Here is a 25454-nt window from a genome sequence, read left to right as displayed (position 1 = left end):
AAATCTTAAGGCTGTGTCCTCACTTCGTCTTTTTGGGTGGGTTCAGACTGAGGAATTCTCGCGGAAAATGTCAGCGTAATTCTGTCAGCTGTCCGCCCGCACATCTGGGCGCCTTTCCGCCGGCCCCATAGACACCATTCTATGGGCCGGCGTATTCAGCTATACGCTGAAAGAAGTGTCATGTCACTTCTTTCAGCAGATCGCGGAATACGCCGGCCCATAGAATGGTGTCTATGAGACCGGCGGAAAAGCGTGCCCGTGCGGGCGGACAGCTGACAGAATTACGCGGACATTGTCCGCGAGAATTCCGTAGTGTGAACCCGCCCTTTAGGTAAAATAACAGCTGTTATACATCATAATAACACTGGTATACATCAATTTTTACGACTACAGGATTCAATTTGATCTTTATGTATTTCGGCGTGCTGAATCCAAAAATAACAAAATTCTGCAAAATGCTGTTTTCTAATAAACTCTTGTAGTCATAACGTAACATATATAATTATATTATTTGGAAATGCTGAATGTGAAAAAAGATAATAGTGTGTAGAAAGCTATGCTGAATATGCAATAGGTATAACTACATGCAAGAATACTGAATGAGTCATTTAAAACTGCTGATGTCGGCATTTTGTGGCTATAAGCAACGCGAAAACTTTCGGCAGCATTCACTCGTTCGCGAGGCTTAAGTCGCAGCAAATTTAAAGCGTAACTAAAATATTTTGACAATTTAGTTTGTTAACTTAGGGCATGATGATTTTTGCAATATACATTATTATGTAATATGCTAAATTGAACTGTTTTTTTTTTTTAAATACATGTAGCTGAATTTCCCAAAAGAAGCTAAATGCTGGCATATTTCATGACCCGCAAATAAGACTTATAACCAAAGACAAAGAATTCCTTAATACTATGAAAACCATAGAAAAGAATGCTTGTTCTGCCTTTTCTGACGTCATTACAGACTTTCTTGGCAACTTTAGGGCAGAAAATTATAACCTTTTTTATTTAAAAATTTATTGATCTCTTTTCAAAGACTCGGGGCAAACATTGTGTTAAATTTCATTTTCTTCATAGCCACCTGAACTACTTCCCTTCAAATCTGGCAGCTATGAGCGAAGAACAAGAACACTTTCACCAAGACATCATGACCATGGAACATACAGTAGATATCAGGCTAGATGGAACACAAACATAATGGCAGACTACTGCCGGTGACAACCCTGGTCATGACTGTTCCAGGGCATCCAAAAAGAGGAAAATTTCTCCCTAAAATTTAAACGTAACACAACTATTGCTTTCTTGGTTAAAAGATATACAAATTTTTGCATGAAACAAGGATATTGCATGCTATTGCATTTTCAGAACTTATTACTCCAAATATTAGATTTTAATAAAACCTTTAATCAAACATTTCTCATTTGTGAAAAAATTTGTATATAATTGTATATTTTTTGCCTTTTAAATATGGAATGGGCAACTTTTCACCTTTTTGGGTAAAATTAGCAAACCTATTTAGGTCAGCAGAATTTCTTTTTCAAATGTAGACCCAGTGTTGTGATCAGGATCATTATTAACTGTTGTCATTATCAAACGTCCATTTTTTTCACCTGAAGATGATGTTGTGGAGACGTATGGTGTGTTTAGCTAGAGAGATTTATGTGACAGATTTTTGAAGCCAAAGCCAGGAACAGACTATAAACAGACCAGGTAATAAAGAAAAGACAGAGATTTCTCCACTTCTCAAATCCATTCCTGGCTTTGGCTTCAAAAATATATCAGATAAATGTCTATGTAAACACTCCAAAAGCCTCATGGTAACAGACTAAAGTTTGGGTAGTCTGATCCTTTGAAAACTTACTATATTTCTCTTGTTCCTTTATAACTTGCCAATCAACTAATGTATGTCCAATTAAAGGGAGCATGGATTAGACTACACATGGATTAGACTACACATGGATTAGACTACACATGGATTAGACTACACAGCAATTGTTTCTAGACAGTGAGCTGTAGACACAATTGTACACAGTGTATGACCTAGACCATTTGTAAATGTGCATCATTTTTAATTTCTGGCGCATTGGGACAATAAAATGGTAGATACAGTATAAGCTTTCAGTTTTAAATTGTGGACTAATAAAGTAGATGTGGTTGCCCAGATTATTCCAGAATGTAATCACGATGGGTGGCTTTTATGGAAATAATACTTAGGAACATCTTAAAAAACAAAATCTGAGTCTATGATCAGACTTGGCCAAATCTGTCCATAGGTTGCTGACAGATGTCATTTTGGTATCATTCGGACAGGTATGTCCACCGACCTATTACAAAGCACTCTACATAAAATGTCATCACTTAGTTTGTTCCCTGCCACCCACCTATAGGGCTCACAATCTAAACCCACCTATCAGTGTTTTTAGATGTGGGAGGGAACTAGAGTACCCAGAGGAAACCCACACAAACATGGGGAGAACATACAAACTCCTTTGCGATAGTCTTGATGGAATGCAAACCAGAAATGTAGCAAACCTCTTTTATTTTTTATTGTAGTACCTTTGACTTCTGTCTTTATTCTTTGCAGTTAGTTGCATCCTTAATACTGTTAATGAACATCAATATTTTTCATATACTTTGTTTTTTTTGTTTTTTATCTCAGACATTTGAAATGCCAACTCTCCAGAATATCTCGTGTTGTGTGAGACCAGGGGACTTGGTGGCTGTAATTGGACCAGTTGGGGCAGGAAAAGTAAGTATTCTCTCTTTATTTTCCCCACGCTATGTAAATACCTTGAAACTTGATTTTGCAGTATAATGAAAATGCTGATACTTTTGTAGGCTGTATTCCGTTGTGATGAAAAAGAATGTGTACTGTACGTACATTGGGACAATTAATGCATTCCAATTAGGTGATCAAATGTCAAAAAACTTCTTGGGGTGTTATTTCTTTGTGAAGAAACAATAGTCCGTTTAGTTTACCTTGCTGTATTGTGTTTTTTTATTGGACTATGATTTTATTTTTCTGTCATAAGAATGAATAATGCTGAAACCTAAGCCACACTTAACATTTAACAATCGTTTATATAGGCTTTATAGGTATTTTTACATAACCTGCTGAAGTGTGTGTGTATGTGTATGTATGTATATATATATATATATATATATATATATATATATATAATGTATGTAATATACATAAAAGTCTGTCCAAAAATTTTATGTCAATTCAAAGAAACTAGAAAATGTTATGGTGATGACCAGCATGTCTTCCAGCAGGAAGGTTAGGGTTGTGGGTACATACTTGATGGTTGATTTCCTAAAATCTGTATTGGATTCCTGAGTGGGAATTTTTTAGGTAGTTAACCTTGATAGTCATTTGAATTAGGTAATTAACTACACAAGACATTACATTAATTCTAGAGCAGAAGTCTCTAACCAGGGTGCTGCGGTATTCTGGTTGGCATGTTCCCTTTAAAGGGATACTCTATCCACCAACCACACCTGCCCCAAAACCACTGGTACCGTCCGTTTGATGACAGTAAGTCCTTCCCGGTCGTGTATTTTAAAATGTGCCTGGTGCCTTGGTTAGGGTAAAAAAATTATCTTTTATATCTGCAGCAGCCGAGTCAATGAAGCATGGCCTAGGGTGTTTGTGCCCTAGGCCTGTGACGCCTCTCATTTCTTCCTTTTTGCCCTCCTTATCATAAGGAACTCCCCTGGCAAGATTTCTCCTATTCATTGCTTGTCTAAACTGTGCACATGTGCCTCTTCGGATTAAGGCACATGTGCTGTGTTTAGACAAGTGATGAATAGGAGGAATCCTAACAGGGGTGTTCCTGATGATGAGGGAGGGGAGGAAGAAAGGAGAGGCTTTGCAGGCCTTTGGCACAGACACTCTTTTCCACGCCATATTGACTCTGGTGCTGCAGATTAAGGCTGGGTTCACACTACATATATTTCAGTCAGTATTGTGGTCCTCATATTGCAACCAAAACAAGGAGTGGATTGAATACACAGAAAGGCTCTGTTCACACAATGTTGAAATTGAGTGGATGGCCGCCATATAACAGTAAATAACGGCCATTATTTCAATACAACAGCCGTTGTTTTAAAATACCAGAAAATATTTGCCATTAAATGATGGCCATCCACTCAATTTTAACATTGTGTGAACAGATCCTTTCTGTGTTTTCAATCCATTCCTGGTTTTGGTTGCAATATGAGGACCACAATACTGACTGAAATATACGTAGTGTGAACATAGCCTAAAAGATCATTTTTTACCCTAACCAAGGCAGCTGGTGCATAATAAAGGGAACCAGTCAGCACGACTGTGCTAATATGGTTTCCTGCTGCACTGTATAGCTCTGCTATGCAGCTCCCTAAGGTTACAAACCCACTTGCCGGATCTGCAGCGAGTCTCCTTGCTGCGTTTTTGCAGCAAGACTCACTGCAGATCCTGGCCCTATACTTTCAATAGCAGAGAAACTCGCAGCAGGGATGTACATCCCTGCTGCGATTTTGTCTGCAGCCCGCCCCATTAACCCCCCGGCCGCCGGACATTATACATTACCGGGTCCCCGTTCCTGCTTGCTTCGGGGCTCCCGGTGTCTTCACGGCCCGCCTGGCCAATCAGTGCGCTGCGGCGGGGCAGCGCACTGATTGGCCGGGCGGAACGTGCCGGGAGCCGCTGAAGCAAGCAGGAGCCGGGATCAGGTAATGTATATCGCCCCCAGCCCCCGGCCGCACGATCGCCCCCAGCCCCGCAGCCCCCGACCGCACCATCGCCCGCAGCCCCCGGCCGCACGATCGCCCCCAGCCCTGCAGACCCCGACCTCACGATCGCCCCCAGCATCGCAGCCCCCGGCCGCACGATCGCCTCCAGCGGGCGATCGTGCAGCCGGGGGCTGCGGGCGATCATGCGGCCGGGGGCTGCGGAGCTGCGGGCAATCGTGCGGCCGGGGGCTTGGGGGCTGCAGGCGATCGTGCGGCCGGGGGCTGCGGGGCTGGGGGCGATCGTGCGGCCGGGGGTAGCGGGGCGATCGGGGCTGCAGGGGGGCGAGCAGGATATACATTACCAGGTCCCCGCTCCTGCTTGCTTCGGCGGCTCCCGGCACGCTCCGCCCGGCCAATCAGTGCGCTGCCCCGCCGCAGCGCACTGATTGGCCAGGCGGGCCGTGAAGACACCGGGAGCCCCGAAGCAAGCAGGAACGGGGACCCGGTAATGTATAATGTCCGGCGGCCGGGGGGGTTAATGGGGCGGGCTGCAGACAAAATCGCAGCAGGGATGTACATCCCTGCTGCGAGTTTCTCTGCTATTGAAAGTATAGGGCCAGGATCTGCAGCGAGTCTCGCTGCAAAAACGCAGCAAGGAGACTCGCTGCAGATCCGGCAAGTGGGTTTGTAACCTAAAGCTACATCCTCACGCTGCGCACTAACAGGCAGAGAGCTGTGACTAGACACTGGTGGCTCCCCGCCCAGACGTCTAGGACATCTCTCCCGTACTAGCATGGTCGAATAAAACTACTTTTTCCCTGCTGTAGAGCTACAGCTGCAGACGTGGCTGATCACTTTAACCATTTAATGACAGGGCAGATTTTCATTTTTGTGCTTTCTTTTTCTCCTCTACGTGTCATAGTGCTTGCATTTTTTCATCTACAGACCCACGAGCCCTCATTTTTTTGCAACACCAATTGCACTTTCCAGTGACAGACTCATCAGTACGATTACAACGATGGCTACCTGATATAACACTTATTTTATTTGACAGCTGGGTTTCATTTAAAAAATTAAAGCCTTTTAAAAAGAAACAAAGAACTAAGGGAAAGATTTATCAGTGGGTGTAAAATTTAGACTGGTGCAAACTGCCCACAGCAACCAATCACAGCTCCTCTTTCCTTTCACCAGAGCTGAAAGCTGAGCTGTAATTGGTTGCTGTGGGCAGTTTGCACCAGTCTAAACTTTACACCCACTGATAAATCTCCCATTTAGTTCTTTGTTTCTTTTTAAAAGGTTTTCATTTTTTAAATGAAACCCAGCTGTCAAATAAAATAAGTGTTATATAAGGTACCCATCGTTGTAATCGTACTGATGAGTCTGTCACTGCAAAGTGCAATTGGTGTTGTAAAAAAATGAGGGCTCGTGGGTCTGTAAATATGCAAAACAGGAGTCCGTGGAGCCTCGGTTGCGAGTCTCAAAACACGGGATAGCCAGATATCTCTAGCCTGTTGCCACGGGGTGCCTCCATGATAGGGAGAGCACCACACCACCCTGATAAATAGCCCCTTAAGTCCCACTCGGTTGCGAGTATTGGAACATAAATAGGGAAACACCAGGGTGGCCCCTTTTTGTCAATGTCTAACTCAAGGTGCGAGTATTGCGATCATGACAAGGGCTTGCCAAGGCAGGCTTCCATCCACAGACAGCCGTTTCGGGGTTTTTGCCCCTCGTCAGTGTGGAGTAGGATTCTGGCTAGTTGGGGCAATAGCTGTGGATGGAAGCCTGCCTTGGCAAGCCCTTGTCATGATTGCAATACTCGCACCTTGAGTTAGACATTGACAAAAAGGGGCCACCCTGGTGTTTCCCTATTTATGTTCCAATACTCGCAACCGAGTGGGACTTAAGGGGCTATTTATCAGGGTGGTGTGGTGCTCTCCCTATCATGGAGGCACCCCGTGGCAACAGGCTAGAGATATCTGGCTATCCCGTGTTTTGAGACTCGCAACCGAGGCTCCACGGACTCCTGTTTTGCATATTTAAATTTTTGGGGGCATCAGTGGAGACTCTTGATTGAGTACTTCATTGGAATTTTTTCCACTGTTCTCCTTGAGTTCAGTGATAACTGTGTTTTGTTGGTCGATTTGCTATTGCCCCAACTAGCCAGAATCCTACTCCACACTGATGAGGGGCAAAAACCCCGAAACGGCTGTCTGTGGATGGAAGCCTGCCTTGGCAAGCCCTTGTCATGATCGCAATACTCGCACCTTGAGTTAGACATTGACAAAAAGGGGCCACCCTGGTGTTTCCCTATTTATGTTCCAATACTCGCAACCGAGTGGGACTTAAGGGGCTATTTATCAGGGTGGTGTGGTGCTCTCCCTATCATGGAGGCACCCCGTGGCAACAGGCTAGAGATATCTGGCTATCCCGTGTTTTGAGACTCGCAACCGAGGCTCCACGGACTCCTGTTTTGCATATTTAAATTTTTGGGGGCATCAGTGGAGACTCTTGATTGAGTACTTCATTGGAATTTTTTCCACTGTTCTCCTTGAGTTCAGTGATAACTGTGTTTTGTTGCTCGTGGGTCTGTAGATGAAAAAATGCAAGCACTATCACTTTTTATTAAAGGAATGTTAAAATGTTATAGTTTGGGCAATTCTGCACGCGGCAATACCAAATATGTTTATCTATTTATTTATTTATTTTTATTTATAAAATGGGAAAAGGGGGTTATTTTAATGTTTTATTGGAGAGCGGATTTTTTATTCATGAAATGAAGAGCAATGGATTGCCAATCCGGGATTAGCACCATTACAGCGCAGAGCCCCGGCCCGGTAACTTTGACAGCTGCATTTAAATGGTTAATTACCTGGATGCGGCGATTGGCGGCTGATAACAGCAAGGAGCCGCAGAGTTCAGATCGGGATTGCGGCGCAACCCCCTCCCCCCTGAGCTCTTTTACCCACCCCATGATGTACAGGTACACCCTGGATCATCAAGGTTTTAAGCATGCAGTTGCACAGCTTCTAGTAATTCCCCACTCGCTGTAATATTCAGCCTGCTCACTGTACTGCAGGGGGAGTGGGCTGATCATAAAAGAGCACACAATAGAGTAGCAGGAACTGTCAGCATCCTACTCCATTTCTTCTGATAGGCTGCAGGCACTTCATGCCCGCAGCCTACAAGATGCCGGAACATGATCTCTCCAGCAGGCACAATGATATGTCATCTTGCCTGCTGGAGGATCCCGTCCGTGCATCTCACAGGCTTGTGGTCAGAAGATGGAGGGACCCACTCCACGCCTGGATTAGGTGATTATTATGTTTTTGAATTTAATTAATGGGGGCCATTATAACTATATATGAGAAGGGAGGTGGGCTGTGCAAAGTAGGGGGCATCATCACTTTGTGGGTTAGGGGTGCACAGCAGGAGGCAATATTACTATATGGAAGGGCACAACAGGCGGCATTATTACTATATGGAGGGAGGCACAACAGGGGCATTATTACTGTATGGGGTCACAGCAGGGAGTATTGTTGCTGTATGGGGTGGGCACAGCAGGGGCTCTTACAGGGGGCAACCTACATAGCTACTAATTTTACTGGACATGACACCAAAGAGCAGATATACTACTTTATGGGACCCTATAGGTGGTAAAATGGAAAATTGCTGGAAAAGTTTGGAGTATAAGATGTTTGTCTGGCAGGTTCTTAAGAGATGAATTGTAGCTGAAAGAAACTGTCAAGGTGGTCCGGACCAAATGGTGAAAATTAGGGAAGAGAGTGCCCCAAATCAAAGATGTTACCTTTTGGATTCACTCAATGACATTATTTAGTCAAGGTGCCCTGAGGTAAAAAAAATTCCAAGGGGTGCCTCAAGGTAGAAAAGGTTGGGGAAAACAATCCTAGAGTAAAGATTAGTGGGTCGAAAAAGGAAAATAGGGTCAAAAGAACATGGGATGATTGATGAGAAGAGGGGAGCTGCTTGCTTACAATGCTTATGTTCTGTTGTTCAGTTATATGGGGGGGTTACCCTTTAGTTCTTGATCCAGTTTAATTGCTTTAAAGTATTTATTTGGAAATATGGAAACACATCTTTGCTGTAAAGTGGAGAAGCCCTCTACTGGATTTTATTTCAGAATAATTGCTTCCACACTATTCATTTTGAAGAGGTAGAAAAGTTTTTCTGGGAGTACCTCGTGGAAAGGGGGGATTTCCAGGTTTTCGGGTTGGCTTTCCATGCTGCCACTGAGACTATATGTAAGAGTTTCCTAAAACTGTTGGTACTGGTTGGTTGTGTAAGTTTTTGCCAGAATTCCTGCATTATCTCACAGGATCACATTGGGATATGTATGTTTGAAGTGTAATCAAAGCCATGCTGATTATTCCCATGGTCACATACCCATACTAGTGTGATCTCTAAAAAATTCTCATGGCCATCTCCACATAGCTTATGGAGCTTCTTAATATTTCTTAATGGAGATTAAGAGGACTGAAATGTCTAGATCAGACATACTCATTTAATCCCCCTTGGTACTTCCAAAAACATCAAGTGTTTGTGTGTGTGTGTTTTTTTTTTTTTGTTTTTTTTTTATAACTGTTTTTACTTTCTTGCTTCGTTCTTACCATTTGGTTTACTATGTGTACTCTTTATTGGGTTGGGACTTTATTGCAAAATGGGCAGAGGGGGCATGAGTGTTCATAGGTTTCTGATCACACCCCCTGAGCCTAGCATTCACACCCCCTGAGCCTAGCATTCACACCCCCATTTGCAGTAAAGTATCCATCCACCTGACTTTTCTGTGATTGACAATACACATGGTAAAACCTCTATACATCTGGAACAGGGGATGCAGCAAGAAAATTAAACGACAGTTGAAACAGTGGACATAAAAACCAACAATTTTTGGACTGACCTTTTTAGGGAATTATAGTGTAAGAAATAGGGAAAAAAAGAAAATCCCAGTTAATCCACTAATTTAAATCATATGTTATTCTCACATTATAAAACTGTAATAAGACATATGTTCTCTTTAGTCATCCCTTCTGAGTGCAGTGCTGGGTGAACTGCCAAAAGATAAAGGCTTTGTGGACATCAGAGGAAGAATTGCGTATGTGTCACAGCAGCCATGGGTGTTTTCAGGAACTGTCAGAAGTAACATATTATTTGGGAAAGAATACAACCACGAGAAATATGAAAGAGTCCTGAGGGCATGCGCACTGAAGAAGGTGAGATGTTATCTGAATCAACTGTCTGGCTGCAGACTTGTGCTGAATAGTATTTACTGCATTTATCAGTGGTTTATGATTTACTTTTTTGTTTGGAAACTAAAGCTGACAAAGCTGCTGTAATATACAGATGCAAGGGAGCGATTTGCCTTGAGCTCTTCACTAACACCAGGGACTGTTAAGCGCTCTTCATATTCTTGTGCAGTTGCAGCAGATATATACAGGCTGACTTGACAGACCTAACCAGTACTTAGTATGCAGAGTAGCCTGGCACCTCTCTCATTACAATAAATCAACACACACACAATGAGGACTATTAATCCTGTCTTTACTTTTTTACGTTTACTGAAGCACTAAACTGCAGGTCAGTAAATGATTTTTTAGGAAGTGCCTGCACAGGATTTTAGCACTGCTGTGAGAGCCCTGATTGACAACGCCGAGAAAGGGGGCAGCAGATTAAAGCGAGCCGGAGAGGTGCTACAGACCCATGAGGCCCTGGACACACCTCTATGACTCTTATCAGTGAAATAATGCTGTGAGTGGCCAAAACAGAACTACCAATGCTATTAGTAAGGCAAGTGCAGTGTACCATGTCATCAGTTTGCTGTGCAGATTCCAGGTACAGGCTGTGGTCTGTGGCTGGCAGTGTACATTAGTAGTCAAGGATCAGGCCACAGGTCAGGATGGGCACACGGGGTCATTAATCAGGATGAGTCTAAGGTCAGACACAGGTCTGTAGCAGGATACACAACAGCAGAAGTCCAGAAACATGTTGAGGTTGTGCACGGGAACAGAACACCTTTGCAGGAACTAGCAGGCTAAGAACCTGATCAAGTATATTTGGAAAGGTGGGACTGCCTGATATGCTGTCTAATATCAGGTGATTGGTAGTGGAAGAATTTAGGGGGCAGGCATGCACCATATGAACAGAGCCAGAAACAGCTGCAGCAGAGGAAGCTGTAGGCTGGGTTCACACACAGTATATTTCAGGCAGTATTTGGTCCTCATAGCAACCAAAACCAGGAGTGGATTGAAAACACAGAAAGGATCTGTTCACATAATGGTGAAAATGATTGGATGGCCGCCATTTAACAGTAAATAACTGCCATTATTTCAATATAACAGCCGTTGTTTTAAAATAACAGCAAATATTTGCCATTAAATGACGGCCATCCACTCAATTACAACATTATGTGAACAGAGCCTTTCTGTGTTTTTAATCCACTCCTGGTTTTGGTTGCTATGAGGACCTGAGATGAGGACCAAATACTGCCTGAAATATACTGTGTGTGAACCCAGCCTAAAAGTGGATTGGAGTATAACCCTGACTGGGAGCAGAGAAGGTAACTCACTTGCTCTGACTGCTGGCAGGAGCATAATGCTAGCATTCCATTCCATTACTTTTTTGCAAACAGCTGAAAGTTTATAAGTTGGTTTTTTTTTTAACTAATTTTCAACAGGGTTTAATATTTTGATTTGTTCAATATGTGTTGTGTTAGTGGCATGTCACAAAGCAATAAAATCTTGTTACAATATTACCTTGTCCAGGACTTGCTGCAATTAGATGATGGGGACTTGACTACGATTGGAGATCGCGGAGTTACCTTAAGTGGAGGACAGAAGGCTCGTGTGAACTTGGCAAGGTAAAAAATTGTGGGGGGGGGGGGGGGGGGGGGGGAATTAATCATTCCCTATAACCAGTGCAGAGTTGCAAAATTGCAGATTTTGCAGAGATTTAGGACAAAAAAATGTAGTGCAAACTTCCAATCTGCACAATTTTTTTTGTTTGTAAAATTGGAGCTTGTGGAAACATTTTGAACAATTTTTCCACCCTAGGTTGGCACAGGGAATGATAAAAATGTCTTCTATCGAATTGATATTAATGCTGCATAAATCAATAGAACACACATATCTAAAAATGTTATCTGTCTTATCAGACAAAAACACATCTTTCTTTGCTGATTTACTCCAGTCCCTTCTAAACTCATCATTCACTCTAAAAAAAAAAAAAAAAAAAAAAAAAAAAATCTTAAAAACTCTCCTAAGACTGCCTCAAAAACCTACGGCAGTAATTTAAGCTTGGTTGCAAGCTTAAATTGTAATAACACACCTACCTTTGCTTGAAGCCGCCCACTTAGCAATGAAATGTTGCACAATTTTTGTTCAAGCTAGGGCTCCAGCAGTCTGTGCTAAGTGCAGACCGTTATTAATTATGTCTCGAATGCCTTTTTTCACTGCCTAAAATTCTAGGTAGTGGTACAGCTCTATAATGTCCTCCATGCGACTGCTTCTAAGGGTGTACTATAGAGGAAAAAAGAGCAGGATCACCTCTTCTTTGCTTAAAAAACACCAGTTGTATAATGGCCAGAAATGATGCTACTCTTCTTGTACACACACGACCAATATACATTACACTTCAACATTCAGACATTTCCCTAAGGAGCAGTGCCAATTATGAGCTTGGACCACAGGGACAGTGATTTAGCTTTAGACCGGTGTACAAATACTCTGGTCTTGATACCCCCGCCCAGAATATTTAACATAACAAAAGAATGACACATTTCCTTTAAATATTTTTGGCACTTTACCGTTGCTTTTTTACAGAGCTGTTTACCAGGATGCGGATATTTATCTGCTGGACGATCCTCTAAGTGCTGTGGATGCTGAGGTTGGAAGACATTTGTTTGAAAAGTATGTATACTTACTCACTTACTACTTTTTTTTTTTTTTCCATAGTAATATATTTTGGGTGTCCTTGTTACTTTGGTAACATGATTATTTTATTGTAGTCAATTAATCAGGCACTCAGGCTTCAGTGAAAAACTACACGCTTACCTTTGAAAAATGTCCAGCAATGCAAGGATGTCGCCCTGTGTTTTTTTGCAGGAAATGCACAAATCATAGATATGACACAAAACAATCTTGGCTTGATAGCGAAACATTTCTCAAGAAAATATAGTTTTATCAATGACAGAAGTTTTCTATATCAAATTTAGAATTGCTCCGTTTTAAGGAAAAATACTATATGTGTACTCCATATACATAGATTAGGACATTTTTGGAAGAATAAATAGTGTTTAACCCTTTGAGTACCGAGCCCAAAATGACCCAAAAGACCACGCCAATTTTAGTTTTTTCCTCCTCCTTCTAAGAGCTCTAGTACTTTCAATTTTCTATCTACAGGGCCATGTAAGGGTTTGTTTTTTCAGGAACAAGTGTACTTTGTAATAACTTCTTTTAATTTACCATAACATGTATGAAGGAGCCACCAAAATATTATTTCTGAAAATATAAATTGGTAAAATTAGAAAAGAGAATGCAATATTGTAACTTTTGGGGGGGTTCCTCTGTCTATGTAATGCACTATATGATAAAAGGGACATGATACCATTACTCTAAAGGTCAGTCCGAACACAACCATAGGCAGGTTTACACAGATTCTCTAATAAAATGGCCCTATTACGACTCTTATAACTGTTTTAGTTTTTCACCTACGGGGCTGTATAAGGTGTCCTTTTTTACGCCGTGATCTCTAATTTTTATTAATTCCAGATTTGTGTAGATCAGACATTTTGATCACTTTTTATTAATTTTTTAAAAAAATATATAATGTAACATTCGCTGTGTGGGATAACAATTGTTATATTTTAATAGATCGAAACGATTATGCACCCTACAGTATATAATATGTTTGATAAATTATTTTTATAGGTTTTATTTATATTATGGGAAAGGTGGTTATTTTTTTTTATATTGGGGGAGGGGCTTGGGGTATTTTTAAAAACATTTTTGCCTGTGACGGACTCAATAAGGAGAGCGCTGATTGGACCGCACAGAGGAAGGTAAGAGACCTCCAGCAGTCCCGGAATGGGATTACTATTAAACGCCGCGGTAGGTTAACCCCGCGAGGGGATAAGGACAGGCTGCAGCGTGATTGGTGCAGCCTGTCATTAACAGTAAGGGCCCGGCTGCTGGTTGCAGCTCGCCCCCACCTGCTATGAAGCGCGCTTCATAGAAGATAAGACACCCAGGTGAAGGTGAAGCCGCTGCTGTACTATGCCGTGCAGGCGCAGTACAGCAGCGTCTTCTCCGGCTGCACTGGACATGCGCAGAATAGTAAAGACGTGCAATGCCCCCGAGTGACGTCACCATGCGGCGCTTTCCAACACGCCCAGAGGGGCGTGATTACAGCGCCGGAGCCTGCCCAGGACTGTGACTAGATAACCAGCCACCCGCCCACCGTGACTATTTGGCTGGTAATTTACATAGAGCGCGGGAGGTTATTAAACTAACTTGCGGTCTGTACAGGGGACGGAGGCTACAGGGGGATGGTTGGGAAGCGTACTGGGTGATGTACCAGCACATTTCCTTAGCTTTATGGCCAATTTTAGCGTGATTGGTTCCCTTTAAAGGGAAGCAATTGGCAAAATTTACAAGGATGGTACTAAAGCAGAACTTGGTGTTAAAGCAGCATTCTGCAATTCTATTATTAATATTCCTCCTTTATTACTATGCAGGTAGTTGGCTAATATATATGTTATCAGTATATATATCAGTTAGTATTGGCTAATTTCATTGTTCCTTTCTACCTGAAAATTCCTGGAATCTTTAGCTTTACTTGGGTCATGTGATCTCATCCCAGAACTTTCTACATAATGTAGCTGCATGGACTGTTCCATACCAGCTGTCCACAGGGGGAGACAGAAACTCTTATTCACAGTTACTGATGATGATTATGCATCTCCTGTCACACATTTCGGCCCCGTTTACTCAGAGCAAGAGGGGCGGAATGCCGTTAGCCTCCGTGTCATAATGACACTCTATGGTAGGCGCTCGCACTGCATCTCTCAGCGCTGAAGAATGAACATGTTTATTCTTCAGCACGGAGAGACGCTGAGCGATGCGGGGCGCGCACCTACCTTAGAGTGTCATTATGCAGTGTAATTATGCATTATTACGTGGAGGCTAACGGAGTTGTCTGCTGCGGAATTCCGCCCCTCTTGCTGTGTGTGAACGGGGCCTTAAGATAGATTAGATGACAGTTTGGCCCCCCTGACTGCATACTTACAGTCTGTTAGCTTATTTAGAGATATATAGAGATAAGGACTATTACACAGCCCTCCCAGCAGGCAGACATAGTACATGGCTCTAGCTGCACATATGATAATATGTTGATGCATTATGGGATTGATATCAGATTTGAAAGGAAAAGATACAGTTTGCAATCTAAAAACCAAGATGGTGGCTGATCACATGACCCATATGCAGTGATGAACTGTGTGGATACAGCAGAGCTGCAATAAAACAGATGACACAGCAGTAATAGTGGAGGTGATTGTGCATTAAATGGGCAAAAACAAATTTAAAAAATTTGATGGGTGCTTCTTTGCCATTGTGCTCTACAAAACACTATTAAAGTATTTTGAATGTCTATCATTTTACATTCTGCAAAAGGGACTAAAAATGGCCTGATGCTTTGTGTTTATTGGGTAATCTTGTAACATCAGAAATCACTTGTGTTGATGGAGCAATTGGTAAAAAAAATCTTTATTATGTCTGTGAGAAGCAGAAAAGACTTTCAGAACCTTGTAAAAAATATAGCAATATAGCCATGCATCCCAGCATTACCACTTCTGTATATGAAGTATTATTATGAGTATCTGTCATTTTTTTTTTTTTTCATGTTGCCTATTCCTCGAACCTCACGTCTTGTTTGTTTCCTGAAGTTTGCCGCTGCCTCTGGTTACAATTTCTGTTGCTTTCTTTGATGTTTTGTTTTCTCCTCTAAACAGCAGTGTTATCTAAATAAATTCAGACATTTGTTTTCTTGACACAGACAGAAGATTTCAGATGTCTATGACAATGCTCAGAAAGTTACTTTGATGATTAGTTTCCCTCTCACATTCCCACAAAGTGAACTGATGCTCAATGCCTTGATTATGCCGTGAAACACATTGACTATACAGAACATATTTGTTAGCCGTCGAGGCCCTGGGATATAAAACATTTATCGGTTCAGCAATACTGTAAGGATTTGCACATGAAATGTGTCAGACAAAGCGCTTAAATTAAGGCATAGCAACTTGTTATCCCAGGCTTTTTTTATTTATCAAATCAGAATGTAAGGCAAGAGACCAATGAGGATGTTCTCTATCTCCAATCTGTCAAGAAGCCTTTTGAAATTCTCTTTTTTTTTTTTTTTTTGCAATTTTGTCAGCTACAATGGAAATGCACCCTTATTCAGTCTACATGTATGTATTTAAAAGCAAACCTTCTGAAAAATAATGGTATTCTAGTGCCAATAATCCTTAGCAGCATTTTTTATTAGAAGAACAAGTGTGTGGCCCTGACATGGGCTTCTTGTGTAAGGGGAGATTCAGGTACCCACACAGTTCTGTCACATTTCTATTAAGTGTAAGAATCCAGTGTCCTTCAGGGCTCTGTATTGTGAGAACATGGAAAGAACCTTGATCTGTCTCTAAAAAGTAGCGTTATTAAGGTGAATTCATTTCTGCTACTCATTCATAAGGCCATCAATTCAATACCTGAAATCTTAAGCTGAAGTTCTTTTGTGTTGTGAATTTTAATTGTATTATTGATTCATATTGACAAGTCTTAACGAAAGAAAAACTGAAAACAAAATTTCTTTTGTTTTTTTTCTTATTTCTAATTTTCTTATTCTCTATTATACCTTCTGTTGCTGCTCCCAGTGCTTGTACATAATGTGCATCTAGCGTTAGTAACAATGTTGGAATAAATTAGAACCACCTCTGTGGACTTAAAGGGGTAAAGCATATCCCCATAGAGAACCTCTCCTGCTGTGGACAGTTCCTGACATGGACAGAGATGTCAGCAGAGAGCACAGTGTCAGACTGGGAAGAATTCACCATTTCCTACAGGACATACAGCAGCTGACAACTAATTAAGGGCTCGAGACTTTTAAATTGAAGTCATTTACAAATCTGTATAACTTTCCGACACCGGTTGATTTGGAAAAAAAAATGTTTCCTACTACAAAACCCTTTTAATAGAGGATTTTGTTTTCAATGTATAATGTATTTTAGTTATCTGATGAAACGTTATGTGCCTCTCCATCATACCTTCCTAGAGATTTATCCTTGTGGTGACTGAATAGGAACCTTGATTATATAACTTGTGTAAATAGTATAACATGTATTTAAACAAATCTCCAGATCACCCCTCTAAGCAAAGACTGACAATTCTCACCTTTACAAAATCCTTCCTGCATGTAACCTGTGTCTACAGTACTCTGGACTTGTGCTCGTAACCTTATACCTTTTTATTGAATTCACATTGCTTACTTAAAAATGTTTATTTTATTCATATAATTGTTATAATACATTACATGAAATGTACCTTTCTTTCCTTAGGTGCATCTGTCAGGCTCTGCGCAAAAAGTTATGCATTTTGGTGACTCATCAACTGCAATATCTGAGTTCAGCAAAGCAAATTCTTATCCTGAAAGAGGTATGTTGTGTCCTGAAGATTCTGTATGACTCAGGTCCAAAACACTTGTGTGTGTCTGTTTTAAACAGTCTATTGGTGTCCTACTGTGGATCCCAACAACATAGATCCAGCACAGTTTTTACCAATCTGTGATTTATGGTGGAAATGTGGGAAAGCTACGGTATAATTATGTCAACAGTCTTACGAAAATGGTAAGGCAAATTTTAGGAGTAATGGTGTCCTAACTTAGCAGAAGTATTCAATTTTTTATTTTTGTGTTCTAGGGTCAGATGGTAGGAAAGGGAACCTTTTCAGAGCTGCTTCAGTCGGGTGTCGATTTTGCTTCTCTACTTAAAAGCGGAGAAGAGGAGCAGTCCACAACCCAAGATGGACAACTAATAAAGTCATCTAGGAACCGAACCTTCTCCCAGTCATCAGTCTGGTCTCAAGACTCCACTGTACAGTCACAAAAGGAGGGGGCTACCGATGCCCTACCAGTAAGTAGAAAACTGGACTGTTTTTATGGGACAGTATATGCATTAGAACTGCAATGCTATGAGCTGCGCTCTTTAACAGGGTGGCAATGCAAATATTATGTGATATTATTGATATTGATACTGCTGTATACTGTGTGTATTATACATGGTGTCTTTTCTTGACCTCTATAGACTGAGCCTGTCCTGACTGCAGTTCCAGAGGAGAGTCGCTCCGAGGGAACTGTTGGTTTTAAGGTGTACAAGAAATACTTCCTGGCTGGATCTAGTTATTTTATGATTTTTATCCTAATCCTGCTAAATATCTTAGCACAGGTATGTTGTTCTTGCTAGCCTTTACAGAGTTTGAGGTTTTATGTAAGGGACGTGTTACTATTGGATGGTTCCCTTGCCTGTTAGTCTGCATCCTGATTTTTTTCATACTTTAAAAGTCCCATAAGAACACATGTGCATTAAAGAATGCAGTGTGCTGTCAATGGTTCATATCTTCTCCAGCATCCTACTTTTTTGATAATTGCAGATTTATTTTTTGCTATTAAATTTATTCTTAATGAAAAGCACAGCAGTATACTGAAAGAACAAGCCATTGGCTTTGAGTCCTCTATTCCTTCTATTTTGACTTGATTGACATCTGTTCAATCATTGGGGTCATTGGGTGACAATGGAGACCTGGATAGGAGGGGTTGCTGCTGAGATTTCGGGTGCTCTGTATGCTTATACTGTGTGGTAAAAAAAAAAAAAAAGTTTAAAGTTTTTTAAAATGTCCGTTATTACCAAATTATAATTGAAGCCAATAGAATGACTTCCATCCAATACACATACTGAAATAATGTACGTTGTGTGCGTGGACGTCAAATTAATTTTTCATGGATCTTTTTAGTTCACATGTTTCTTTTTCACTGTCCTTTCAATGTCTTTACTAATAAATTCAATGCACCTTCAAAAAAGAACCACAGCCAAAAGGGCCTGAACTAGAATAATGTACCAATAGCCTAAGACACTAATTTTGAGGGGGGAGGGGGGGCACAGAGAGAAAAAAAAAACCATGTGAACATAGCCTATTACTGATGGCATGCATGGATACTTTCAGAGAGGTTTGTCTAAGCCATATATAGTAGTGATGGCAATTTAGGATCAGAATCACTGGCAGGTTGCCTTTAAGAACCTTATACCATATATAAAATACATTTTCTGGATATAGATTTCAAACTGGAATAATTTCGTCATCTATAAAAATATTTGTTTAATTCATGTTCTTACATTGTATTTTATATTTGCCTTAGGTTGCATATGTTTTGCAAGACTGGTGGCTTTCTTACTGGTAAGTTTTCACTATGAAATTGTTTATTTCACTCCATAAAATAAAATATTAAGTGTTTGATATTATACATATAATATGATAGTGTGCTGGTGTCCTCTTTTCTGTAATGGATCACCTTTTTATTTATTCTGTAAGGAACTGTTATGTATATGGCCTGGTGCTCACAGAGGGAAATGGGAAGATAATTGTATTTAGAAAACCTCTATTTGCACCATGCTGAACCAGAATGTGTGCTTAATTGGAAATAAAGTCTGATCGTCTGGGCAGTCCATAGGATAAAGCAGTGTCTGCTGCCGACGCTCCTATTCCACGGAGCGACGGCAGCAGATCGTTGCTGTATCAGTCGTTTGTTTTTCAACATGTTGATAGACAAACGACTGCAACGATCAGCCGATATGAACGATGTCGGCTGATCGTTGCTGTCAATTTCACCGGACGAATATCGGCCAAATACGGCCGATAATCGTTCCGTGGAATAGGGCCTTTAGTGTGGTTTGTACATTATTCTAGTTTGGGATTACTAATTGCTTTTTGGGTGTGTCATTGAATTTAATAGTAAAAACAGAGAAATAACAGTAAAAAAAGAAAAACTGTGTGTAAACAACTAATAAAAACGTCCACTGTTTGCAAAAGATGTCCGAAAAATCATGATCATGTTCATTTTGACATCCGCGGTAAAAACGTCCTTTATTCAATACATTGTGTGCATTGGACGTCTGTCTTTCCATTGACTTCAATGCATTGCCATTGCACTCGGTTAAATTGCGGCAATAACAGACTTTTTTCAAATATCAAAATCGGCCGCCTTTTCTCTTTTTTGACATTTTGACTATTTTTGACGTTGTGTGAACATAGCCTAAAGATGCACTAAATTATTCCTTTCCATTCCAGAAAGTGAGGAAAGGAATGGAAAGGAAAATATTCCCACAGAACTGCATAGAAACCTTACTGTCGCTTAAAAAAAACAAAAAAAAAACCTATGCTGCATTAGGTCTCTTGGCACGTACTGATACTGTGGTAAGGTAGAAATGGTTGCATAATAACATTTATGATTCTTTTCTGATTTTTCTATTAGGGCGACAGAACAGGAAAAACTGAATATTACTTCTGGGACCAATAGCAGTGACACAGAACCAGTACAGTTAGATCTCAACTTTTATCTGGGAGTCTACGCAGGTAATATATCTCTAAACATTTTGTTCTTTATAGCTGAGAATTTCAGGGGTGTTTTGAAGCCTATCAAAGAGGACTTGTGATGAGGCTCAAAAAGTCAAAGGGGGACATTTATCAAACATGGTGTAAAGTGAAACTGGCTCAGTTGCCCATAGCAACCAATCACATTTCACCTTTCATTTTTCAAAGAGTCTGTGAGGAAAGAAAAGTGATCTGATTGGTTGCTAGGGGCGACTGAGCCAGTTTCACTTTACATCATGTTTGATAAATCTCCCCCAAAGTCTTTATCAGTTTGTAGACTTTGATGCCCTTATGACGACAATGGCTGAGATTTGCTAAAACTGTCTAATTGTAAATCTTGCTAGATTTCTAGCATGTTAGTTGGTTCACTGTGTTGCATGTTAGGACACAACCCCTTTACTGATGCCCCCCCCTTTTGACAGCCACAATGTTAAATCACATATTAAATAGGTACAAGACATGTAAGCAAACTTTCTTTATGCAAATTACACCAGAATTCTGGTGCATTTGACACATTAAGCCCACTCCAATCCTTTTTATTTAGTTTGTGTGAATCACCACCAGATATAAGTACCAAGCAATTCTTTCTAAACTGGTCCTCTTCAATGGTTTCATACAATGTGCATCTTGCACAGCAAATACCTGGCTTTTATTAGCAGTTTTTTTCTGGGGCTCCAGTTTCTTTAAGCCTGGGAATCAGCTGATATCTGCATATAATGTGCAAGTAATGTTTATTGGCTACTGCAGGGAAAACCAAGACGCGCAGTGACAACAGTGGGCATCTGTTCTCAATAGCAGTCTGTGGTTCTCCAGGGCAGTGGTCCATACTGTCATATGCATTCGTCTTATCTCAAGGTTTTTTCCTTGTTTGATCAGATATTTATGCAATTCACATGCCCTAGCCTACAGTAAAATAAATAGTTTTGATCATTTCAACTACTCACAAAAAAAAATAAAAAAATGAATAAATACTTGTATGGGTGACATCCATGTAACATCACTGAATAGGAATGAATAGTAAATACTTGGAATAAATCTTTCAAATGTAGCACCGCACCTCAAATAAACTCTAGGCCTTTCATCTGCTTGAGAATTACATAATGAAGGAATTGCCCACGCTGGCCCATGAAACGGCCCAAGAGTCAATTGTCCAATTACTTTTGGTCCCTTTAAAAACAGAATGGCACATGTTAAGTAACTGAAACTCTTAAACCTTTTATCTAGTTTCAGGCTATGTTCACACAATGTGAACATCCGGCCGTTCTGTGACCCCGGCTGGGTCACGGACTGTCCGGTCTCTGCCCGGATCATCGCGGCCGGTACTTAAGTCCGGCCGCAGAGCTCTGATGTGGGCGCATCAGCGTGCGCCCGCATCAGAGCTTCCCCCTGCACACTATGGAGCGAGCGGCCGGAGCCGCTCACTTCATAATGTGAACGGACAGGGTTTCCTACGGCCGCAAATCATTGAATTGCGGCTGCAGAAAACTGACATGTCAGTTATTTGCGGGGCCGCACGGGATCCCGGCCGGAGCGTATACAATGTGTATACGCTCCAGCCGGGATCCCATTGAAACTAAGGCATTGTTCCATCCCGCAAAAACTACGCCGTTGTTGCCATCGGCAACAACGGCTGTAGTTTTACGTAGTGTGAACATAGCCTTATTAAAGCGGTTTTCCAGTGCTACAAAAACATGGCCACTTTCTTTCAGAGACAACACGACTCTTGTCTCCAGTTCAGGTGCAGTTTGCAATTAAGCTCCATTCCATTTTCCATGGAACTGAGCAGCAAAACCCCGCACAAGCTGGAGACAAGAGTGGCGCTGTCTCTGGAAGAAAGTGGCCATGTTTTTGTAGCGCTGGATAACCCCTTAAGGGTACGTTCACACGTACCGGATCCGTAGCAGATCCGCAGCAGATTTCATCTAAATGACTGAACACAGCATCAAATGTACACCATCAAATCTGCTGCAGATCCTGTACGTGTGAACGCACCCTTAATGTGGATTCCTTCAAATGAAAGTTGGAAGCCTGGACTTTAGGTCCATATTCATAATATAACTATAACTTGAATATGTTTCAGTAAAAATTAGCAGTGTCCAAATATAGATGGACCAAACTGTATGATACTATGGGAATTACTTTAAGGAAACATTTTTGGTTATAACATTAACTTATAAGTCTGCTCAGAAAATAATTACCTAAAATAGTTAAGTAGCTCCTTACTGGAGGTTTACTTTCATAAACAAGTTGACTTGGACATCGATAGTATTGTGTCATTCCATATTTAGCAGATGGGTAGAGAGAACTTAAAATGACATCACTTTCTCTTATTGTTTCAGGTCTGACAGCAGCTACCATCGTGTTTGGTTTTCTGCGGAGTTTGCTTGTGTTTCATGTCCTTGTTTCTGCTGCCCAGGCTTTACACAACCAAATGTTCCAGTCACTCTTACAAGCGCCAGTGTTGTTTTTCGATAGAAACCCCATTGGTAAGTTGATGTTTTGATAAAGTGTTTCTTTTATTTTAAAAACTTCTGGCATGTGATAATGACCGGTCAGAAGTTTGTATTAGTGGAATCGGGGTACTAAGACCCCTGCTGATCACTAGTATGAAGCGGCAGAAGTGTGCGGCTGCACTTGCTGTGACCAGTCATTCCCACTCTAAACTATCCCAGGCGGTCTATGGGACTTTAGCAGTTCCATATTATGCTATAACACGTCAATTTTAATTATTGCAATCTGCCATCTTGTACAACTTTTATGTGCATGGTGATGGCCATGTGACATCTGAGGACAACACCATGAGGAAGACTGGCCCAGTTACAGAGATCTTCTCTTACAAGCTATATAGGTCTACATACTACTTATGTTACCTTTGACATATTCTTCCTTTTTATTACAAGTACAGTGGTACCTTGGTTTAAGAGTAACTTGGTTTAAGAGCTCAGTTTTTCAAAATTGTGACTTTGTTTAAGAGCATTGCTTTGGTTTAAGAGCTCCCTGTACTGGGTGGGAGCGTGAGTGAAGGAGGGGCATGGTCTGCATAGCGTGGTCTGCAGCACTGTACTCTGACACAGGAAGTCTCCCTCACCTTCCAAATCATGGCAGATGCACTTCAGGCTGGGTCTTATATCAGGGGACAGGACGGACAGAGAGTGGTGCATTTCTGTGCCCACATCTGCCCTGCTCATTCCTTCATGCTCCCTGCAGTCTCTGTCAGCCCTTGTGTTTCCCATCCTCTCCATTACTGTACAGTAACTTATAATATCACATATCCAGCTGTTTCTGAATGTTTGTTTCTTCTGTTCTACATGTTATTCAGAATAATAAATCATTTTTGGTGTGTGGAATCAATTGTCTGCATATCAGTGATTTCTTATGGGAAAATTTGCTTTGGTTTGAGTGAATTTGGATTACAAGCACGGCCCCGGAACGAATTATGCTCGTAATCCAAGGCACAACTGTATGTACCAATACAGAACTCCAGTTTTAGATTAAAGTTTATCCTTGTGAATGTCTGTTGACCTTTGCTTCTCCAGAATGATACATGAAAGGGGTACTCTGGAGAAAAAAATCAAATCAACTGGTGTCAGAAAGTTATACACATTTGAAAATGATTTCTATTAAAAAAACTGAACCCTTTAAAGCGAATGTATCATCAGTACATTCGCTTTAAGTTCTGCGCGTAGATAGAACGGCGCCAGAGCAGGGAAGCCGCTGCTGTGGTCCTTTTTTTTAACCGCAGCGCCGGTTCCTGTGTAAGGGCACCATTCTATTCCCAGGCACTGGCCGGGAGGTAAAGCACTGAAGGTGGGCTGGCCTTGCCCCCAGTGGGAGGAAATCCCTACCCCTCTAGGAGTCTAATGGAGCTGCGTTTTGGACGGGCAGGGGGTTTCCTCCTACTGAGGGCGGGCCGCCTCCAGTGCTTCACCCCCGGACGGTGCTTGGGAAAAGAACAGCACCGTATGCGGGAATCGGGCCTGTGCCAGTGCTGTTCTTTCCATGTGCAAAACTTAAAGAGATTGTACATTGTACATTCTCTTCAGGTACTTAATTGCTGTATGTCCTGCAGGAAGTGGTGTATTCTTTCTAGTCTGACAGGTTGCTCTCTGCTGCCACCACTGTCAGTGACAGGAACTTTCCAAAGCAGTAGCAAAACCCCATAGCAAACCTCTCCCCCCCCCCCTCTGGAGTACCCCTTTAATCCCATTTTGATTTCTTTGTTTGAAAGGCTTTGCAAAATGCTAATATACCTTTATCTGTATTGTTTATTCTGCATGCAGCCTTTTGTGTTCTGAAGTGTCAACAGAACTGAATATCAAAAATAGTTTTTCCACCTGTGATCAGTCTTTTCTTTCTTTGCTCAGCATACTTGGCTTTGTGATTTCCCTCTGCTCACCTGAATCCCTCTAGGGTAGAACAGACTAAAAATAGATGTCTTATTTAGTCTGAGACACTTCTTGTCTTAGCTTGCTCGGTGTGCATCATGAAAACATTAAAGGAACACTTCCGTCAAACTCACCCCCCCCCCCCCCAGATACTAACAACATTCTTTGTTAATGCTATATGCAATTGTTCTGGGGACTGGAATTTTGATTATAACTTTTCAAAATGGTCCAGTGTGTTGAACATCCTTTCTTGATTAGCACAACATAGATAGATTTGACAAAGAAAGAATTTGGATTAGTGACTCAATTACTCAAGTTTCCTGAGGTACAGTGCAATAATTTAATATGATGTGAGATGTCCAGCATCATTGAGGTCTGGATGCTCGACCACAGGGAGCCCCTGGTGTCACCAGATACGCCAGCATCTTTTCCATCCACACAGTGGTTGGTGGATAAAGGTGGTTTAGTGCAGTATAGCTTAATACATACCTCCAACATAAATATTTCTGGGGAATGTGGCCATAACTGATTCAGAGCGAGTTTCTCACTCTGGAACAATTCTGAATGCTACTTGCTTCGATTAAAAGACACACAAGCTTACACAGTGCAACTCTTCAGGTTTTGGCACTAAGATGCAGACCTTGGA

At 41.4% G+C, this 25454-nt stretch overlaps 1 protein-coding gene across 1 annotated transcript in view; it reads left to right on the top strand.

Annotated features, from left to right (window-relative positions):
- ABCC4 (ATP binding cassette subfamily C member 4 (PEL blood group)) overlaps positions 1 to 25454 on the top strand; it is a 226765-nt gene that overhangs the window by 65106 nt on the left and 136205 nt on the right. The window contains exons 10-19 of the mRNA XM_069970675.1: positions 2660 to 2749; positions 9756 to 9947; positions 11496 to 11590; positions 12552 to 12638; positions 17339 to 17435; positions 17699 to 17911; positions 18083 to 18223; positions 19192 to 19229; positions 20305 to 20405; positions 22763 to 22909. Of these exons, the coding sequence (XP_069826776.1) occupies positions 2660 to 2749; positions 9756 to 9947; positions 11496 to 11590; positions 12552 to 12638; positions 17339 to 17435; positions 17699 to 17911; positions 18083 to 18223; positions 19192 to 19229; positions 20305 to 20405; positions 22763 to 22909 (1201 nt within the window). The remainder of the gene's footprint in view (positions 1 to 2659; positions 2750 to 9755; positions 9948 to 11495; positions 11591 to 12551; positions 12639 to 17338; positions 17436 to 17698; positions 17912 to 18082; positions 18224 to 19191; positions 19230 to 20304; positions 20406 to 22762; positions 22910 to 25454) is intronic.

This window comes from Dendropsophus ebraccatus, chromosome 5, assembly GCF_027789765.1.
Source record: "Dendropsophus ebraccatus isolate aDenEbr1 chromosome 5, aDenEbr1.pat, whole genome shotgun sequence".
Taxonomy (NCBI): domain Eukaryota; kingdom Metazoa; phylum Chordata; class Amphibia; order Anura; family Hylidae; genus Dendropsophus; species Dendropsophus ebraccatus.
The sequence above is the reverse complement of the archived record's forward strand: the minus strand, read 5'-3'. Positions and strand labels throughout refer to the sequence as shown.